This window comes from Lichenostomus cassidix, chromosome 27 (genome assembly GCF_008360975.1).
Source record: "Lichenostomus cassidix isolate B80296 chromosome 27, HeHo_3.0, whole genome shotgun sequence".
In the NCBI taxonomy this organism is placed as follows: domain Eukaryota; kingdom Metazoa; phylum Chordata; class Aves; order Passeriformes; family Meliphagidae; genus Lichenostomus; species Lichenostomus cassidix.
Window position 1 is genome coordinate 4,286,333 of NC_139507.1, and position 19,340 is coordinate 4,305,672.

The window sequence follows — 19,340 nt, forward strand, 5'->3', positions numbered from 1 at the left end:
GCTGGCAGTGTCGTTGTCCCCAGCCGGGTCCCCAGCAGGGACAGAAAAATGCCACCCCGTGCCACCCCACATCACCCCTGAATCCTGGGAATGCCAGCCTGTGCCACCCCAAATTCCCGGGAATGCCACCTCTCAATCCCAGGAAAGCCACCCCGAGTCCCCAAAAATGCCACCCAGTGCCACCCCACATTCCTGGGAATGCCACCCCATCCCTCAATCCCGGGAATGCCAGCCTGTGCCACCCCTCAGTCCCAGGAATGCCACCTCTCAATCCTGGGAAAACCCTGTGTTCCCAAAAATGCCACCCCATGCCACCCCACATTCCTGGGAATGCCACCTCTCAACCCCAGGAAAGCCACCCCGAGTCCCCAAAAATGCCAGCCCGTGCCAGCCCACATTCCCGGCAATGCCACCTCGTGCCACACCTCAGTCCCTGGAATGCCAGCCTGTGCCACCCCTTGTTCCCGAAAATGCCAGCTCGTGCCACCCCTCAATCCTGGGAATGCCACATCACCCCGTGTTCCCGGGAATGTCACCCCGAGTTCCCTAAAATGCCACCCCATGCCACCCCACATTCCTGGGAATGCCACCTCTCAATCCCAGGGAAGCCACCCCGAGTCCCCAAAAATGCCACCCCGTGCCACCCTAAATTCCCGGGAATGCCACCTCTCAGTCCCAGGGAAGCCACCCCAAGTCCCCAAAAATGCCACCCTGTGCCACGCCACATTCCTGGGAATGCCACCCCACCCCACAATCCTGGAAAGGCCAACCTGTGCCACCCCTTGTTCCCGAAAATGCCAGCCGGTGCCACCCTTCAATCCCGGGAATGTCACCTCTCAATCCTGGGAATGCCACATCACCCTGTGTTCCCAGGAATGCCACCTCTCAATCCCAGGAAAGCCACCCCAAGTCCCCAAAAACGCCACCCTGTGCCACCCCTCATTCCTGGGAATGCCACCCCACATCCCCGGGAATGCCACCCCGCGCCACCTTGGCCGCCAAGCGCGACATTTCCGCGACACGATTGAGAAAGTCCTGTGTCAACAACAACTTCCTCCGGGCGCGCGGGGAGAGCGCAGCTCCGCCAGGACAAATAAATCCCAAATTTCCGCCCGGAATTCGGGGCTGGAGAGGAGCCGAGCCTGAGCCCAGGGGTGTCCCCAACCCAAGGGTGTCCCCAGCCCAGGGATGTCCCCAGCCCAGGGGTGGCACTGCCAGCGGTTTGTCATTCCAGCTGGGGACAGCCAGGGATGGGAGCAGGTGAGGGACATTGAGGGACAGGGAAGGGACATTGAGGGACAGGGAAGGGACAGGCAGGGATGGGAGCAGCTGAGGGACATTGAGGGACAAGGAAGGGACAGGCAGGGACGAGAGCAGGGCAAGGATATCCAGAAAGCAGGACAGGGATGGACAGAGCAGGTGTCACCTCTCCCTGTCCCATTGTGCCACCCTGAGGTGGCTCCTCTGCTGCTGGTGATGTCATTGTCCCCAGCCGAGTCCCTCTGCTGCTGGTGATGTCATTGTCCCCACCCGGGTCCCCAGTAGGGACAAAGGTGTGGGGTGGGCTAAATCCCAGGACAGGATGACCAGAGGTCACTCAGGGATGGGGACAGGGACAGTGCCACCCTGGGGGACAGCAGCCACAGTGTCCAGGGGTGGCTGGAGGGATTCTGCCCTCTGGGGATGTGGTGCCACCACTGAGGTGACCCACGGTGTCCCTGCCACCACTGAGGTGACCCACGGTGTCCCTGCCACCACTGAGGTGACCCACGGTGTCCCTGTCACCACCGCTGTCCCCTGCCCGGCCTTGGGAACCGTGCCAGCCGCTGGAGGTGACAAACAGTGGGACGTGAGTGACAGGAGTGTCACAGCTGGACACGCACAGCCCAACTTTGTCACCCTCAGGCCACACCCAGCACCGCCGGGGTGTCACTGTGTCACTGTGTCCCCAGGGCCTGCAGGGACACTTCCCAGGAGGTCCCTGGGGTGTGACAGGGGGGATGTGACAATGGCTGCCCTCTGCCTGCCCGGCCACTCAGGACAGGTCACCCAGCTGGGTCCTGCTGGCCACTGGCCAGAGGGACATCCCGGGAATGTCCCCTGCAGAGGGGACAGGCACTGAGGGCCAAATGACCAGTGTCTGTCCTTGCCAAGGAGGGGACATGGGAAGAGAAGGGACCTCCTCCAGATGTGACACCTCCTGCAGCTGTGACACCTCCTGCAGCTGTGTCACCTCCTCCAGATGTGCCACCTCCTCCAGATGTGCCACCCACTCCCGTCCTTGATGTGTCACCTCCTCCAGCTGTGACACCTCCTCCAGCTGTGACACCTCTTCCAGCTGTGCCATCTCCTCCAGATGTGACACCCACTCGCGTCCTTCAGGTGACAGCCCCACTGCTGAGAGTCTCCATTCCTGTGTCCCCCATGAGGGGACACTGCCACGTCCTGCCTGTGACACCCATGAGGGGACACTGCCACGTCCTGCCTGTGACACTGCCATCTCCTGTCTGTGACACCCACGAGGGGACACTGCCATCTCCTGTCTGTGACACCCACGAGGGGACACTGCCACATCCTGGTGGTGACACCCACGAGGGGACACTGCCATGTCCTGCCTGTGACACCCATGAGGGGACACTGCCATGTCCTGCCTGTGACACCCATGAAGGGACACTGCCACGTCCTGCCTGTGACACCCACGAGGGGACACTGCCACGTCCTGCCTGTGACACTGCCATGTCCTGGTTGTGACCCCAATGAGGGGACACTGTCACATCCTGGTTGTGACACCCATGAGGGGACACTGCCACATCCTGGTGGTGACCCCAATGAGGGGACACTGCCCTGCCCTGCCTGTGACACCCACGAGGGGACACTGCCACGCTCTGCCTGTGACACCAGTGAGGGGACACACGGCCACCTCCTGCCGGGCAGGACCATGGCACAGAAAAGGACAGCAGGGCTCAGACATCCATCCTGAGGGGACTCTGAGTCCCCTCGCGGTGTCCCCAATGCCACCAGGGACGTGACACAACCCGAGGTGGCCGCGGGACTGACCCTCGCTCCAGGTCAGTGACAAGGACATGGCAGTGTCCCCAAGGCGCTGGTGCCACCGTGTCCCACACGGTCCCTCCGCACCCCAAAAAATTCCCATTCTTTGTGTCCCCCAGCCCCGCGGCGGTGTCGCTGTCCCCCCGGGGCCACCCCGCCCTGTGTCCCCAAGAGCAGGGTGGGACAGCAGCGCAGCCGGCAGGACAGCCCCACGCCCCATTCCGTGCCCATCCGGCCGAAAATCGCCGCCCCAAAATCGTCACCGCCCCAAAATCATCATCCGAAAATAATCACCACCCCGAAATCGCCGCCCCAAAATCGGCACCGCCCCAAAATTACCGCCGGAAAAATCGCCACACCAAAATCACCACCCGAAAATCATCACTGCCCCAAAATCGCCATCCGAAAAATCATCACCGCCCCAAAATTACCCCCACAAAAATCATCACACCAAAATCGCCACCCCAAAATCATCACGGCCCCAAAATTACCGCCAGAAAAATCGCCACACCAAAATCACCACCCGAAAATATTCACAGCCCCAAAATTACCGCCGGAAAAATCATCACCGCCCCAAAATTACCCCCACAAAAATCATCACACCAAAATCGCCACCCCAAAATCATCACAAGCCCATCACAGAAAAATCGCCTCCCAAAAATCACCGCCTGAAAATCATCACCACCCCAAAATTACCGCCAGAAAAATAATCACACCAAAATCACCACCTGAAAATAATCACCGCCCCAAAATCACCGCCCCAAAATCGCCACCCCAAAATCATCACCACCCCAAAATCATCACCCGAAAATAATCATCACCATCCCAAAATTACCGCCAGAAAAATCACCACCACCCCAAAATCATCACCCCAAAATCACTGCCAGAAAATCATCACACCAGAATCACCACCAGAAAATCATCACCATCCGAAAAATCGCCGCCCGAAAATAATCACAGCCCCAAAATCACCGCCAGAAAAATTATCACCGCCCCAAAATTACCGCCCGAAAAATCGCCACACCAAAATCACCATCCAAAAAATCACCACCCGAGAATCATCACCACACCAAAATCATCATCCGAAAAATCTCCACGCCAAAATCACCGCCCGAAAATAATCACCACTCTAAAATCGCTGCCCGAAAATCGTCACCGCCCCAAAATTACCGCCGGAAAAATTATCACCAACCCAAAATCACCACCCAAAAATAATAATCGCCCCAAAATCACAGCCCGGAAAATCACCACCACGCCAAAATCACCATCCAAAAAATCACCATCTCAAAATCATCACCCCAAAATAATCACGACCCCAAAATCACTACCCGAATAATCATCACCACACCAAAACCACTGCCAGAAAATCATCACCACCGCCCCAAAATCACCACCCGAAAATCATCACCGCCCCAAAATTACCTCCGGAAAATCATCATCACCCCAAAATCACCATGCGAAAAATCGCCACCCCAAAATCACCACCCCAAAATAATCTTCGCCCCAAAATCACCATCCGAAAAATCACCACCCGAGAATCACCACACCAAAATCACAGCCCGGAAAATCACCATCCCAAAATCGCCATCCTAAAAATCATCACACCAAAATCACCATCCAAAAAATCACCACCCGAAAATCATCACCACCCCAAAATCACCCCCCGAAAATAACCACAGCCCCAAAATTACCGCCGGAAAATCATCATCACCCGAAAAATCACAACCCAAAAATCATCACCACCCCAAAATCACCATCCGAAAAATCATCACCCGACAATCATCACCACCCCAAAATCACTGCCAGAAGAATCATCACCACCCCAAAATTACCCCCAGAAAAATCATCACACCAAAATCGCAGCCCCAAAATCAGCACCGCCCCAAAATCAACGCCGGAAAATCATCACCGCCCCAAAATTACCGCTGGAAAATGATCACCCCAAAATCACCACCCGAAAATAATCACGGCCCCAAAATTACCACACGAAAAATCTCCACACCAAAATCACCGCCCGAAAGTAATCACCACACCAAAATCACCACCTGAAAATCATCACCACCCCAAAATCACCACATTAAAATAATCACCGCCCCAAAATCGCCACCTGAAAATAATCACCGCCCCAAAATAACGGCCGGAAAAATTATCACCGCCCCAAAATTACCGCCAGAAAAATCACCGCCCCAAAATCACCACCCGAAAAATCACCACCCGAAAATCACCACCCCAAAATAATCACAGCCCGAAAATCATCATCGCCCCAAAATCACCATCCGAAAAATCACCACACCAAAATCACCGCCCGAAAATAATCACCGCCCCAAAATTACCACCCTAAAATAATCACAGCCCCAAAATCATCATCGGCCCAAAATCACCATCCGAAAAATCACCATCCGAGAATCACCACACCAAAATCACCACCCGAAAAATCATCACCATCCCAAAATCACCGCCAGAAAATCATCACCGCCCCAAAATTACCCCCAGAAAAATAATCACACCAAAATCACCACCTGAAAATAATCACCGCCCCAAAATCACCACCCGAAAAATCATCACCATCCAAAAAATTGCCGCCTGATAATAATCATCGCCCTAAAATCACCGCCCGAAAATCATCACCGCCCCAAAATCACCATCCGAAAATAATCACCACCCCAAAATCACCACCTGAAAATAATCACGGCCCCAAAATTACCGCCGGAAAAATCACCTCCACAAAATCCCCACCCGAAAAATCACCACCGCCCCAAAATCACTGTCAGAAAATCATCACCGCCCCAAAATCACCATCCGAAAAATCATCACCGCCCCAAAATCACCGTCAGAAAATCATCACAGCCCCAAAATTACCGCCAGAAAAATCGCCACACCAAAATCACTGTCAGAAAAATCATCACTGCCCCAAAATCACTGCCGGAAAATCATCACCACCCCAAAATCAGCATCCGAAAATCACCACCCGAAAATCATGACCACCCCAAAATCACCATCCGAAAAATCGCCATCCCAAAATCATCACCCCAAAATCATCACGACCCCAAAATCACTACCCGAAAAATCATCACCACCCCAAAATCACCATCCGAAAAATCATCACCGCCCCAAAATCACCGCCCGGAAAATCACCACCACGCCAAGATCACCATCCGAAAAATCACCACCCCAAAATCTTCACCACCCCAAAATCACCACCCGAATAATCACCACCCCAAAATAATCACCACCCCAAAATAATCACCACCCCAAAATCACTACCCGAATAATCATCACCACCCCAAAATCACCATCCGAAAAATCACCACCCCAAAATCTTCACCACCCCAAAATCACCGCCAGAAAATCACCACCACCCCAAAATCACCACCCGAAAAATCACCACCCCAAAACCACCACCACCCCAAAATCCCCTCCCTCTCCCCCTCCTCTAGCAGGGCGGACCCACAGCTCCTCAGCCCCCCGACCCCAAACCCCTCCAGCTGCCGGAGCACATCTGGGGGGAGCGGAAAGCCCCCCGCCCGCCCCCCGGGCTGCCGCTCCCTGCCGAGCCGCAGACAAAGGGAGCGAGAGGGAAAATCCTGCCGGGAAAATGGGTTTGAACCTAATCCCTGGGGTTGAACCTAATCCCTGGGGTTGAACCTAATCCCTGGGGTTGAACCTAATCCCTGGGGTTGAACCTAATCCCTGGGGTTGAACCTAATCCCGGGAATTAAAAGGAGGAAAAGCAAAAGCGGGCAGGGCAGGGCGCTGCCCAGGGCAGGAGGGTGACCGTGCGCTGCCCACGGGGGTGGTCTGGGTGTCCCGCTGGGGTGGGGTGGCCCTGGATGTCCCCTCGGCTCCAGGCAGGTTCTTCCCGGCCGGCAGTTCCCATTCCCAGTAGGTAAATCCCATTCCCAGTCTGCAAATCCCATTCCCAGCCCTCAGCTCCCTATTCCCAACCTGCAAATCCCATTCTCGGCCGGCAGTTCCCATTCCCAGCCTGCAAATCCTATTCCCAGCCTGCAGCTCCCATTCCCAGCCCTCAGCTCCCTATTCCCAACCTGCAAATCCCATTTTCGGCCGGCAGTTCCCATTCCCAGTCTGCAAATCCCATTTCCCGTCAGCAGTTCCCATTCCCAACCAGCAGTTCCCATTCCCAACCAGCAGTTCCCATTCCCAGCCCTCAACTCCCTATTCCCAGCCGGTAAATCCCATTCCCAGCTAGCAGCTCCCATTCCTGGCTAGCAGCTCCCTATTCCCAGCCTGCAAATCCCATTCCCAACAAGCAGCTCCCTATTCTCAGCCCTCAACTCTCTATTCCCAACCTGCAAGTCCCATTCCCAGCCGGTAAATCCCATTCCCAGACAGCAGTTCCCATTCCCGACCAGCAGATCCCATTCCCAGCCAGTAATTCCCATTCCCAGTCTGCAAATCCCATTCCTGGCCAGCAGTTCCCTATTCCCAGCCCTCAACTCCCTATTCCCAGCCAGCTGCTCCCTATTCTCAGCCTGCAAATCCCATTTCCAGCCGGCAGCTCTCATACCCAACCAGCAGTTCCCACTCCCAACCAGCAGTTCCCATTCCCAGCCGGTAAATCCCATTCCCAGCCAGCAGCTCTCATTCCCGACCAGCAGTTCCCACTCCCAACCAGCAGTTCCCGTTCTCAGCCAGCAGTTCCCATTCCCGACCAGCAGCTCCCTATTCCCAGCCCTCAACTCCCCATTCCCAGATGCAAATCCCATTTCCCGTCAGCAGTTCCCATTCCCCACCAGCAGTTCCCATTCCCAACCTGCAAAACCTATTCCCAGCCTGTAAATCCTATTCCCAGCCTGCAAATCCCATTCCCGGCCGGCAGTTCCTACTCCGAGCCGGCAGCTCCCTATTCCCGACCACTAGTCCCCATTTCTCACCTGCAAATCCCATTCCCAGCCAGCAGCTCCCTATTCCCGACCAGCAGTTCCCATTCCCAGCCCTCAACTCCCTATTCCCAGCCTGCAAATCCCATTCCCGACCAGCAGATCCCATTCCCAGCCAGCAGTTCCCATTCCCAGCCTTCAGCTCCCTATTCCCAACCTGCAAATCCCATTCCCGACCAGCAGTTCCCATTCCCAGCCAGCATTTGCCATTCCCAACCAACACTTCCCATTCCCAGCCAGCATTTCCCATTCCCCACCAGCATTTCCCATTCCCAGCCAGCAATTCCCTATTCCCAACCAGCAGTTCCCACTCCCCACCAGCATTTCCCACTCCCCGCCGGCAGCAGCAGCAGCAGCAGCAGCAGCAGCACGAAGCCATTTTGAGCCGGCGGCGAGACGAAAGGGTTACAACCCCAACCCCTCCTTCCCTCCCTTCCAGCGGGGCCGGCGGGATAAACAACAGCGCGGCCGGGGGGATGTGGGCCGGGAGAACCGGGAATCCCGGGAGAGAACCGAGCAGAACCGGGCGGAGCGGCGGGAGGGACCGGGAGGACTTACGTGCTCATACCACATCGGGGAGGGGCTGCGATCTGCTGGATTTTGGGGTGCCCTGGGGAGCCCCGGATGCGAGCAGCATCCCCGGGGTGAATATCGCCGCCGGGGGAACGGAGGGAGAGCGAGCGGGCAGAGCTGCCGGAGCGTCCCGGCCGTGCCCGGTGCCCGCGGGCACATGCCAACCTGCTGCCGCTCCCGGCCTAAAATTACCACAACCCCTTCGCAAGGCGTCGCCGCCAATCAGGGCGGCGGGGAAGGCGTGCGGGAGGCTGGGGAGCTCCTCTGCATTGCAGCTGGATGGAGGGAAAAAGGGGATTTTTCCAGCGGGGAAACAAACCGGCAGCGCGGGGACGCCGCGCCCCAAAAGGGGGACACTGCACCGCGCGGTGTCACCCGTGGTGAGGTGGCCATCCCGGGGGTCCTGGGTGGTGTGGTCACCTCGCTGGGTGACATCTCGGCGCTGTGACACCCCGGAGCTCCCCCCGCGCCGCCGTTCCCCGGGAAGGGGGGGAGGATTTTGCAGCACGAGGCCCCCAACGTGCGGCCGCGGCTGGCTGCGTGCTGGGGACGCGTCCCTCCGCCAGGGTCCCCAGCGTTGTCACAACCCCGCAGAGGGTCTCCGGGGGGTGCGGGGAAGCCGAATGGTGCGGGGGGATTTGGGATGAGCCGGAGGGGTGGGGATGTGGGGGGGAAACAGAGCCGAGGGGATTTGAACCCCACAGCTGGGGGGTGATGGGGAGGGGGTGACCCCCACCCTGGGGACACTCCTGTCCACTCAGGGCCACCGCACGGGGGGCTTAGGAGACCCCAGCCCCGGGTGGGCGGCGCGGAAGGCGTTGGCTGCCGGATAACGGGATGGGGACACAGCAGGAAGACCCCACGCCCTACCCCGCGAGGTTTTCCCACACCCCACGGCGGCTCCAGCCCCTTCCCCGAGCTGAAACCCCCTCCCCAAACCGCGCGGCGACACCCAGCCCGGGCTGTGACAGGGACCTGTGGCAGAGCAGGGACATGGTCCGGGCTGGGGAGGCACACGGGCCGCGCTGGGGGTCTCGGCTGGGCGAGCCGGGGGTCGCCGGTGTGCTGGGGTGGTTCTGGGGCAGCGGGTGGGGGGCTGGCGGAGGGCGGGGGGCGACGCCGGGCTCCGGGGAAGGTGGGTGGGGACGCGGCGGGGCGGAAAGCAGCAGGTGGGGAGGGCAGGGGCGGCAGGTGAGATCCCCCGGCGGCAGGTGGGGACACCGGGGGTGTGGGACCCGCAACGGCGCCGCGCCCGGGGGTGTCGGACCTGTCCCGGTCCCTGTGTCAATCCCGATCCCGGTCCTTGTCCCTGTGCTGATCCCGATCCCGGTCCCGATCCCAATCCCGATCCCGGTCCCGATCCCGATCCCGGTCCCGGTCCCTGTGCTGATCCCGGTCCCGGTCCCGGTCCCGATCCCTATCCCGATCCCGATCCCGATCCCGATCCCGATCCCGGTCTCGGTCTCGGTCCCGGTCTCGGTCCCGATCCCGGCCCCGCCCCTACCTGCTCCATGGGGCCGCTCAGGGGGCGAGCGCGGCGGTGCGCCCGCGGGCCATGGGCCGGTCCCGGTGCCGGTGTCGGTGTCGGTGGCGGTGTCGGTGGCGGAGCCGGCGCGCCCCGGTGCGGCCCCGCTGCCGCCGCCTCTCGCCGCCGCCGCCCACGCCCGGCGCCGCCCGGCGCATCCCGGGAGCGGCGTCATGTGAGCGGCGACGGGAGGAGGCTCCCCCCGGCCCCCCCCGGCCCCACCCGGACCCTGCCGCCGCCCTGCCGCCGCCCGGCCCCCCCGGGACCCCCACAGCCCCAGCCGGCTGCTTCCCTGCTCCTCCTCGCCGTCCATCCATCCATCCATCCATCCATGTCTGCATCCTGACTCCCAGCTGCCCCTCGCACCCTGTTCTGCTCTGAATCTCCTTCCATCCCTCCACCCCTTCCATCCCTTCATCTTCCCATCCATCCATCCCTGGAGATCCCATCCATCCATCCATCCATCCATTGTCCGTCCATCCCTCCATCCATCCATCATCCATCCCTCCATCATCCATCCATCTATCCCTCCATCCATCCATCATCCATCTCCATCCATCCATCCCTGGATCCATGGATCCCATCCATCCATCCATCCATCCATCCATCCATCTATCCCTCCATCCATCCATCCATCATCCATCTCCATCTCTCCATCCATCCATCCATCCCTAGATCCATGGATCCCATCCATCCATCATCTCCATCCATCCCTCCCTCTTTCCATCCATCTCCATCCATCCATCCCTCCATCCATCCATCCCTCCATCCATCCCTCCATCCATCCATCCATCCATCCCTCCATCCCTCTCCCCTCTCCCAGCCTTTCCCATCAGCTGTGACACTCCCAGAGGTGTCACTGGCTGTGCCCAGGGCTGCGGTGGCACCGTGGCAGGGCTGGGTGACACTGACTGTCCCCTCAGGCAGCAGTTGGTGGCCCTGGCCCGGGCATGGCCTTTCCCAGGGTGGCAGCCAAGCGCTCCAGGCTGGGTAAATGTTAGCTTGGGGTGGCGCTGGTGCCAGGCCAGTGACCACTGGGACACTGCCAATGCTTGGTGACCCCTGGGACACTGCCAGGACAGCCTGGTGACCCCTGGGGCACTGCCAATGCTTGGTGACCACTGGTGTCCAGCCCAGTGACCCCTGGGACACTGCCAATGCTTGGTGACCTCTGGGGCACTGCCAGCTCAGTGACCCTTGGGGCACTGCCAGCCCAGCCTGGTGACCCCTGGGACACTGCCAGTCTGGTGACTCCTGGGGCACTGCCAGCCTGGTGACCCTTGGGGCACTGCCATCTCAGCCCAGTGACCACTGGGGCACTGCCAGCCTGGTGACCCTTGGGGCACTGCCAGGACAGCCTGGTGACTACTGGGGCACTGTCAGCTTGGTGACCTCTGGGACACTGCCAGTGCTTGGTGACCACTGGGACACTGCCAGTGTCCAGCCCAGTGACCACTGGGACACTGCCAGGACAGCCTGGTGACCACTGGGGCACTGCCAGTGTCCAGCCCAGTGACCCCTGGGACACTGGCAACCTGGTGACCACTGGGACACTGCCAGCTCCTGGTGACCCCTGGGGCACTGCCAGCTCCTGGTGACCCTTGGGGCACTGCCAGCCCAGTGACCCCTGGGGCACTGCCAGTCTGGTGACCCCTGGGGCACTGCCAGTCTGGTGACCTCTGGGACACTGCCAATGCTTGGTGACCACTGGGACACTGCCAGCCTGGTGACCACTGGGACACTGCCAGCTTGGTGACCACTGGGACACTGCCAGCCCAGCCCTGTGACCCCCGGGGCACTGCCAGTCTGGTGACCCCTGGGGCACTGCCAGGACAGCCTGGTGACCACTGGGACACTGCCAGCCTGGTGACCCCTGGGACACTGCCAGCACCCAGCGTGCCTCACCTGGGGACACCTGGCACTGTGCCCACCCTCGGGCCCCTGGGCACAGCCCTGCACTCAGCCTTGGTGTGGCTCTCGGTGTGCCTCAGTTTCCCTTGGATTGATCCTGGGCTGTGCCTCAGTTTCCCTTGGAGTGACCCCATGCTGTGCCTCAGTTTCCCTTGGATTGACCCTATGCTGTGCCTCAGTTTCCCAGGGAGCATTCGGTGGTCCCTGAGGTACATTCCGGGTCCCTGGAGGTACATCCAGGGGTCCTGGGGAGCGCTCGGGGGTCCCTGGGGTTCATTCGGTGGTCCATCCGGTGGTCCATCCAGGGGTCCATTTGGTGGTCCCGGGATCCATCCAGGGGTCCATCCGGGGGTCCATCCGGGGGTCCATCCGGGGGGCCGGGGAGTCCATTCGGTGGTCCCGGGGTGCACTGGGGGGTCCATCCGGTGGTCCATCCGGTGGTGCATTCGGTGGTCCATTCGGGGGTCCATCCGGTGGTCCACCCGGGGGTCCCGGAGCTCCATTCGGGGGTCCATCTGGGGGTCCATCCGGTGGTCCGGGGAGTCCATTTGGTGGTCCCGGAGGTCCATTCGGTGGTCCCGGGGTGCATTGGGGGGTCCATCCGGGGGTCCATCCGGTGGTCCATTCAGTGATCCCAGGGATCCATCCGGTGGTCCATCCGGGGGTCCATCGGTGGTCCCGGGGATCCATTCGGGGGTCCATCCGGTGGTCTATTCGGTGGTCCATCCAGGGGTCCATTCGGTGGTCCATCCGGGAGTCCATTCGGGGGTCCCGGGGGTCAGTTCGGGGGTCCATCCGGGGGTCCATCCGAGGATCCATTCGGGGGTCCATTCGGTTGTCCCGGGATCCATCCGGTGGTCCCGGGGGGTCCATTAGAGGGTCCATCCCGTGGTCCATTCCGTGGTCCCGGTGGTCCATCCGGTGGTCCATCCGGTGGTCCATCCGGGGGTCCATCCGGGGGTCCATTCAGTGGTCCGGGGGGTCCCTCCGGTGGTCCCTCCGGTGGTCCCGGTGCCGCAGCCCCTCTCGGGTCACACAAAGCTCCCTTTGTGCCTCGCGCCTTTCTGATGCTAATGAGCTCTGCGATCGCGGGGGCGGCGGGACAAAAACGGCTTTTTTTGGGGTCGCGGGGGCGGCGGGGGGAGCCCCGGGCGCGTTCCCGACCCCCATGGGCCTCTCCGGGCTGTGGGCGCGCCGCGGGGTCGCGCATTCTCTGCGCGTTCTCCTCTGCGCGTTCCATGCGCGTTCCCGAGTTCAGCGCCGCCCCAAAGCCTCGCAGGAGTGCGGGACCCCAAATCTCCATCCCAGGGACCCCAAATCTCCATCCCGAGGACCCCAAATCAGCACCGATCATCATCCCAGGGACCCCAAATCTCCATCGCAAGGACCCCAAATCCGCACTGATCCTAATCCTGGGGTTGAGGGGACCCCAAACCCGTCCCGATCCCCATCCCGGGGCTGCGGGGACCCCAAATTTCCATCGCAGAGACCCCAAATCCGCCCTGATTCTCATCTCGGGGACCCTAAATCAGCCCCGATCCCCATCCCGGGGACCCCAAATTCACACTGATCTTCATCCCGGGGATCCCAAATCTCCATCCCAGGGACCCCAAATCTCCATCCCGGTGACCCCCAAATCCCCATCCCGAGCACCCCAAATCCACCCCGATCCTCATCCCGGGGACCCCAAATCCACCCTAATCCTCATCCCGGGGACCCCAAACCTGCCCTGGTCTTCATCCCGGGGCAGCGGGGACCCCAAATCCCCATCTCAGGGACCCCAAACCCACCCCGCTCCCCATCCCGGGGCTGCAGGGACTCCAAATCCCCATCTCAGGGACCCCAAATCCACGCTGCTCTCCATCCCGGGGACCCCAAATCAGCCCCGATCCCCATCCCGGGGACCCCAAATTCACACTGATCCTCATCCCGGGGACCCCAAACCTGCCCTGGTCCTCATCCCGGGGACTCCAAATCCCCATCTCAGAGACCCCAAATCCACGCTGCTCCCCATCCCAGGGACCCCAAATTCACCCCGTTCCCCATCCCGGGGTTGCGAGGACCCCAAATCCGCATCCCGGGCACCCCAAACCCCTTCCGATCCTCATCCCGGGGATCCCAAATCCCCATCTCAGGGACCCCAAATCCACCCCAATTCTCATCCCAGGGACCCCAAACGCGCCCCAGTTGTCACCCCCGGGTTGCAGGGATCCCAAATCCACCCCGATCCTCATGCCGGGGATCCCAAATCTCCATCGCAGGGACCCTAAATCAACCCCGATCCTCATCCCTGGATTGCGGGGACCCCAAATACCTGTCCCGGGAACCCCCAAATCCTCATCCCGGGGATCCCAAATCAGCCCCGACCCTCATCCCAAATTGGGGTCCCCGGGATGGAGATTTGGGGTCCTCGGGATGGAGATTTGGGGTCCCCGGGATGGGGATTGGGGTGAATTTGGGATCCCCGTCACGGGGATTTGGGGTCCCCAGGACCTCCAACCCTTGGGGTCTCACCGCACCCCATAGGGATTTAGGGATTAGGGGGGCAGGAAGGGCACTGGGGGATCCCCAAAATGTGGCTTTGGGATTTGGGGACACCCGGGGGACACCCAGAGCTCCACCCCAAACAGATTTTTGGGACACCCAGGCATTCCCCCCGATTTTTTGGGACACCCAGACCTTTCCCCTGATGGATTTTTGGGGCACCCCGATGGATTTTGGGGTATCCAGAGCTCCCCAATGGATTTTGGGGTTTCCAGATCTCCACCCCAAACAGATTTTTGGGACACTCAGAGCTCCCTAATCAAATTTTGGGGCATCCAGACCTTTCCCCTAATAGATTTTGGGGTTTCCAGATCTCCCTAATGGATTTTTGGGACACTCAGACCTTTCCCCTAATAAAGTTTGGGGTATCTGGAGCTCCCTGATGGATTTTGGGGTTTCCAGATCTCCACCCCAAACAGATTTTTGGGATATCCAGAACTCCCTAATCAAATTTTGGGGCATCCAGACCTTTCCCCTAATAGATTTTTGGGACATTCAGAGCTCCCTGAGGGATTTTTGGGACACTCAGACCTTTCCCCTAATAGATTTTGGGGTTTCTGGAGCTCCCCAATGGATTTTGGGGTTTCCAGAGCTCCACCCCAAACAGATTTTTGGGATACTCAGAGCTCCCTAATCGATTTTTGGGGCATCCAGACCTTTCCCCTAATAGATTTTGGGGCTTCCAGATCTCCCTGATGAATTTTTTGGGACACTCAGACTTTTCCCCTAATAGATTTTGGGGTTTCCAGATCTCCCTAATGGATTTTTTGGGACACTCAGACTTTTCCCCTAATAGATTTTGGGGTTTCTGGAGCTCCCTGATGGATTTTTTGGGACACTCAGACCTTTCCCCTAATAGATTTTGGGGTTTCCAGATCTCCCTAATGGATTTTTGGGGACATCCAGACCTTTCCCCTAATAGATTTTGGGGCTTCCAGAACTCCCTGATGGATTTTGGGGTTTCCAGAGCTCCACCCCAAACAGATTTTTGGGATATCCAGATCTCCCTAATCGATTTTTTGGGGCACCCAGACTTTTCCCCTAATAGATTTTGGGGTTTCCAGATCTCCCTGATGGATTTTTTGGGAATCCAGACCTTTCCCCTAATAGATTTTGGGGTTTCCAGATCTCCCTAATCGATTTTTTGGGACATCCAGACCTTTCCCCTAATAGATTTTGGGGTTTCTGGAGCTCCCTGATGGATTTTGGGGCTCCAGGATGGATTTTGGGGCTTTTTGCCCCAAATTTGATCCCAAAAAAGGAATCCAGGAGGGAAATCAGCCACTCGAAATTCACCACAAAAAATAAAAAATAAAAATCATCCAACAATTTCCAGCATTTTTATTTCAAACCCTTTTTTCTTTCCCCTTTCCCTTCCCACCCGATAACCCCCAAAAAAAAATCCCAAAAAAAACCCCAAAAATGACATTAGAAATGAGTTACAAACATCAAGTCAGTTTTTCCTCACTGACCTTGTAGGAAAAAAACCACCCCCAAAAAAAATCCCAAAAAAATCTCAAAAAACCCCAAAAAAATCCCCAAAAAACTCCAAAAAATTCTCAAAAAAACCCCAAAAAATCCCCAAAAAAACCCCAAAAAAACCAAAAAAACCCCCAAAAAAACCCAAAAAAATCCCAAAAAAATCCCCAAAAAATCCCAAAAATCCAGGAATTCCACAGAAATCCTAAAATTCCCCCACGAGAGGCCAAACATGCCTATAAATACAATATATACAGAGAAACCCCACAGCAAAACCCCAAAAAAATAACCAAACACACCCCAAAAGTGCATTTGTGGTTCATATCAAAAAAACATTATTATTATTATTAATTCTTATTATTATTTTCTTATTTTTTTTTAATTAATTAAATCTGAAAGATTGGCCTGCAAAGTCTGTTTGGTTTTTTTTTTATTATTATTATTATTATTTTCTCTTTTTTTTAACCATTTAGTAATTTTTTTTCTTTTATAGTTTATGAAAATAAATTATACAGCCACTGTTTGAATAAATTAAGCACACACCCCCCAAAAAAAAAAAAATTAAAAATTAATTAAAAATTTTTAGGGGAAAAAAAAATGAAAATGAAGGGGGAGGATTAAAAAAATGAAGGGAAGGAAAATAAGGGAAATAAAGTGAAATAAAGGAAAATAAATAAAGTGAAGTAAAGTAAAAGAAAATAAAGTGAAATAAAGTAAAATAGAAAATAAGGAAAAACCAGAAAATAAAGGAAAATAAAGTAACAGAAAATAAAGTAAAATAAAGTAAAACAGAAAATAAAATAAGGAAATAACAGAAAATAAATAAAATAAATAAAGTAAAATAAAATAAAATAAAATAAAACAAAGTAAAAGAGAAAATAAAATAAAATAACAAAAAATAAAGTAAAATAAAATAAAACAATAAAGTAAAATAAAGTAAAATAGAAAATAAAATAAAAGAACAGAAAATAAAATAAGAAAATAACAGAAAATAAATAAAGTAAAATAAAGTAAAACAGAAAATAAAATAAGGAAATAACAGAAAATAAATAAAGTAAAATAAAGTAAAATAAAGTAAAATAAAGTAAAATAAAGTAAAATAAAGTAAAACAGAAAATAAAATAAAAGAACAGAAAATAAAATAGGAAAAAAATGGAAAATAATGGAAAATAAAATAAAATAATAAAGTAAAATAAAATGAAGTAAAATAACATAAAATAACATAAAATAACATAAAATAACATAAAATAACATAAAATAACAAAATGAAATGAAGTAAAATAACATCAAATAACAAAGTAAAATGAAATAAAATGAAACAAAATTAAAAATAAAATTAAAAATAAAATTAAATAAAATATAAAAATAAAATGAAATAAAATAAAATATAAAAATAAAATAAAATAAAATAAAATAATAAAATAAAGGAAAACCGCTTTTTAATTTTTTTTTTTTTTTAATTCCAAAGGGATTTTGGGAATTTTTTTCCTCATCTCTCCCCAAAAGGCAAAGCTGGATCCAGTGGGATTCCTGGGATTTGGGGTGAACTCTGAACTGGGAGCACTGGGAGGAGAAAAATCCCAAAATTTTTAGGGACTGAGATCCCTCGGGATGGATTTTTGGGGATTGGGAATTCCCCAGGATGGATTTTTTGGGATTGGGATCTCTCCAGGGTGGAGTTTTAGGGACTGGGAGGAGAAAAATCCCAAAATTTTTAGGGATTGAGATCCCCCAGGATGGATTTTTGGGGATTGGGAATTCCCAAAGTGGATTTTTTGGGATTGGGATCTCCCCAGAGTTGAATTCTGGGGACACTGGGAGTTTCCCAGGGTGGATTTTTGGGGATTGGGAACATCCCAGGGTGGATTTTTTGGGATTGGGATCTCTCCAGGGTGGATTTTTGGGCACTTGGAGGATAAAAATCCCAAAATTTTTAGGGATTGAGATCCCCCAGGATGGATTTTTGGGGATTGGGAATTCCCAAAATTAAATTTTGGGGTCACTGAGAACACTGGGATCTCCCCAGGGTGGATTTTTAGGGACTGGGAAGATAAAAATCCCAAAATTTTTGGGGATTGAGATCCCCCAGGATGGATTTTGGGGATTGGGAGATTCCCAAAATTAAATTTTGGGGTCACTGGGAGCACTGGGATCTCCCCAGGGTGGATTCTTGGGCACTTGGAGGATAAAAATCCCAAAATTTTTAGGGATTGAGATCCCCCAGGATGGATTTTTTGGGATTGGGAGGAGAAAAATCCCAAAATTTTTAGGGACTGAGACACTCCAGGGTGGATTTTTGGGATTGGGAATTCCCCAGGATGGATTTTTGGGGATTGGGAATTCCCAAAGTGAATTTTTTGGGATTGGAAATTCCCCAGGGTGGATTTTTGGGGATTGGGAATTCCCAAAAGTGGATTTTTTGGGATCAGGATCTCCCCAGGGTGGATTTTTTGGGATCACAAATGATCCCAAAATGCTCTGGAGGAGCAGGGAGGAGTGATGGGATAAATCCCTCATTCCCAAAAAATCCAAAGGGATTTGGGAAAATGGAAAAATTCCCCTAATTCCCCAAAAAAACTACAGGATTTGGGAAAATGGAAAAATTCCTCCATTCCCAAAAATCCAAAGGCATTTGGGAAATACGGAAAAATCCCAGAATTCCCAAAAATCCAAAGGGATTTGGGAAAAATTCCTCCATTCCCAAAAAATCCAAACGGATTTGGGAAATATGGAAAAATTCCTCCATTCCCAAAAATCCAAGAGGATTTGGAAATGTGGAAAAAAATCCCAGAATTCCCAAAAATCCAAAGTGATTTGGGAAGATGGAAAAATTCCTCCATTCCCAAAAAACTACAGGACTTGGGAAGGTGGAAAATTCCCCTCATTCCCAAAAAAATCCAAAGGGATTTGGGAAAAATTCCTCCATTCTCAAAAATCCAAGAGGATTTGGAAAGGTGAATAAATCCCAGAATTCCCAAAAATCCAAAGGGATTTGGGAAGATGGAAAAAATCTCTCAATTCCCAAAAAATGACAGGATTTGGGAAAGTGGAAAAATCCCCTAATTCCCAAAAATCCAAAGGGATTTGGAAATATGGAAAAATCCCAGAATTCCCAAAAATCCAAAGTGATTTGGGAAAAATTCCTCCATTCCCAAAAATCCGAGAGGATTTGGAAATATGGAAAAAAATCCCAGAATTCCCAAAATTCCAAAGAGATTTGGAAATGTGAATAAATCCCAGAATTCCCAAAAATCCAAAGGGATTTGGGAAAAATTCCTCCATTCTCAAAAAATCCTAGAGGATTTGGAAAGGTGAATAAATCCCAGAATTCCTAAAAATCCAAAGTGATTTGGGAA

General features: G+C 54.2%; 1 protein-coding gene across 1 annotated transcript in view; it reads right to left on the reverse strand.

The window, feature by feature from the left end:
- Positions 1 to 10,170, reverse strand: part of LOC146426703 (rho GTPase-activating protein 23-like) — a 56,938-nt gene extending 46,768 nt beyond the window's left edge. Inside the window, exon 1 of the mRNA XM_085083430.1 lies at positions 10,030 to 10,170. Coding sequence (XP_084939556.1) covers positions 10,030 to 10,038 — 9 coding nt within the window. The 5' untranslated portion in view covers positions 10,039 to 10,170. The remainder of the gene's footprint in view (positions 1 to 10,029) is intronic.
- Positions 10,171 to 19,340: the final 9,170 nt, after the last annotated feature.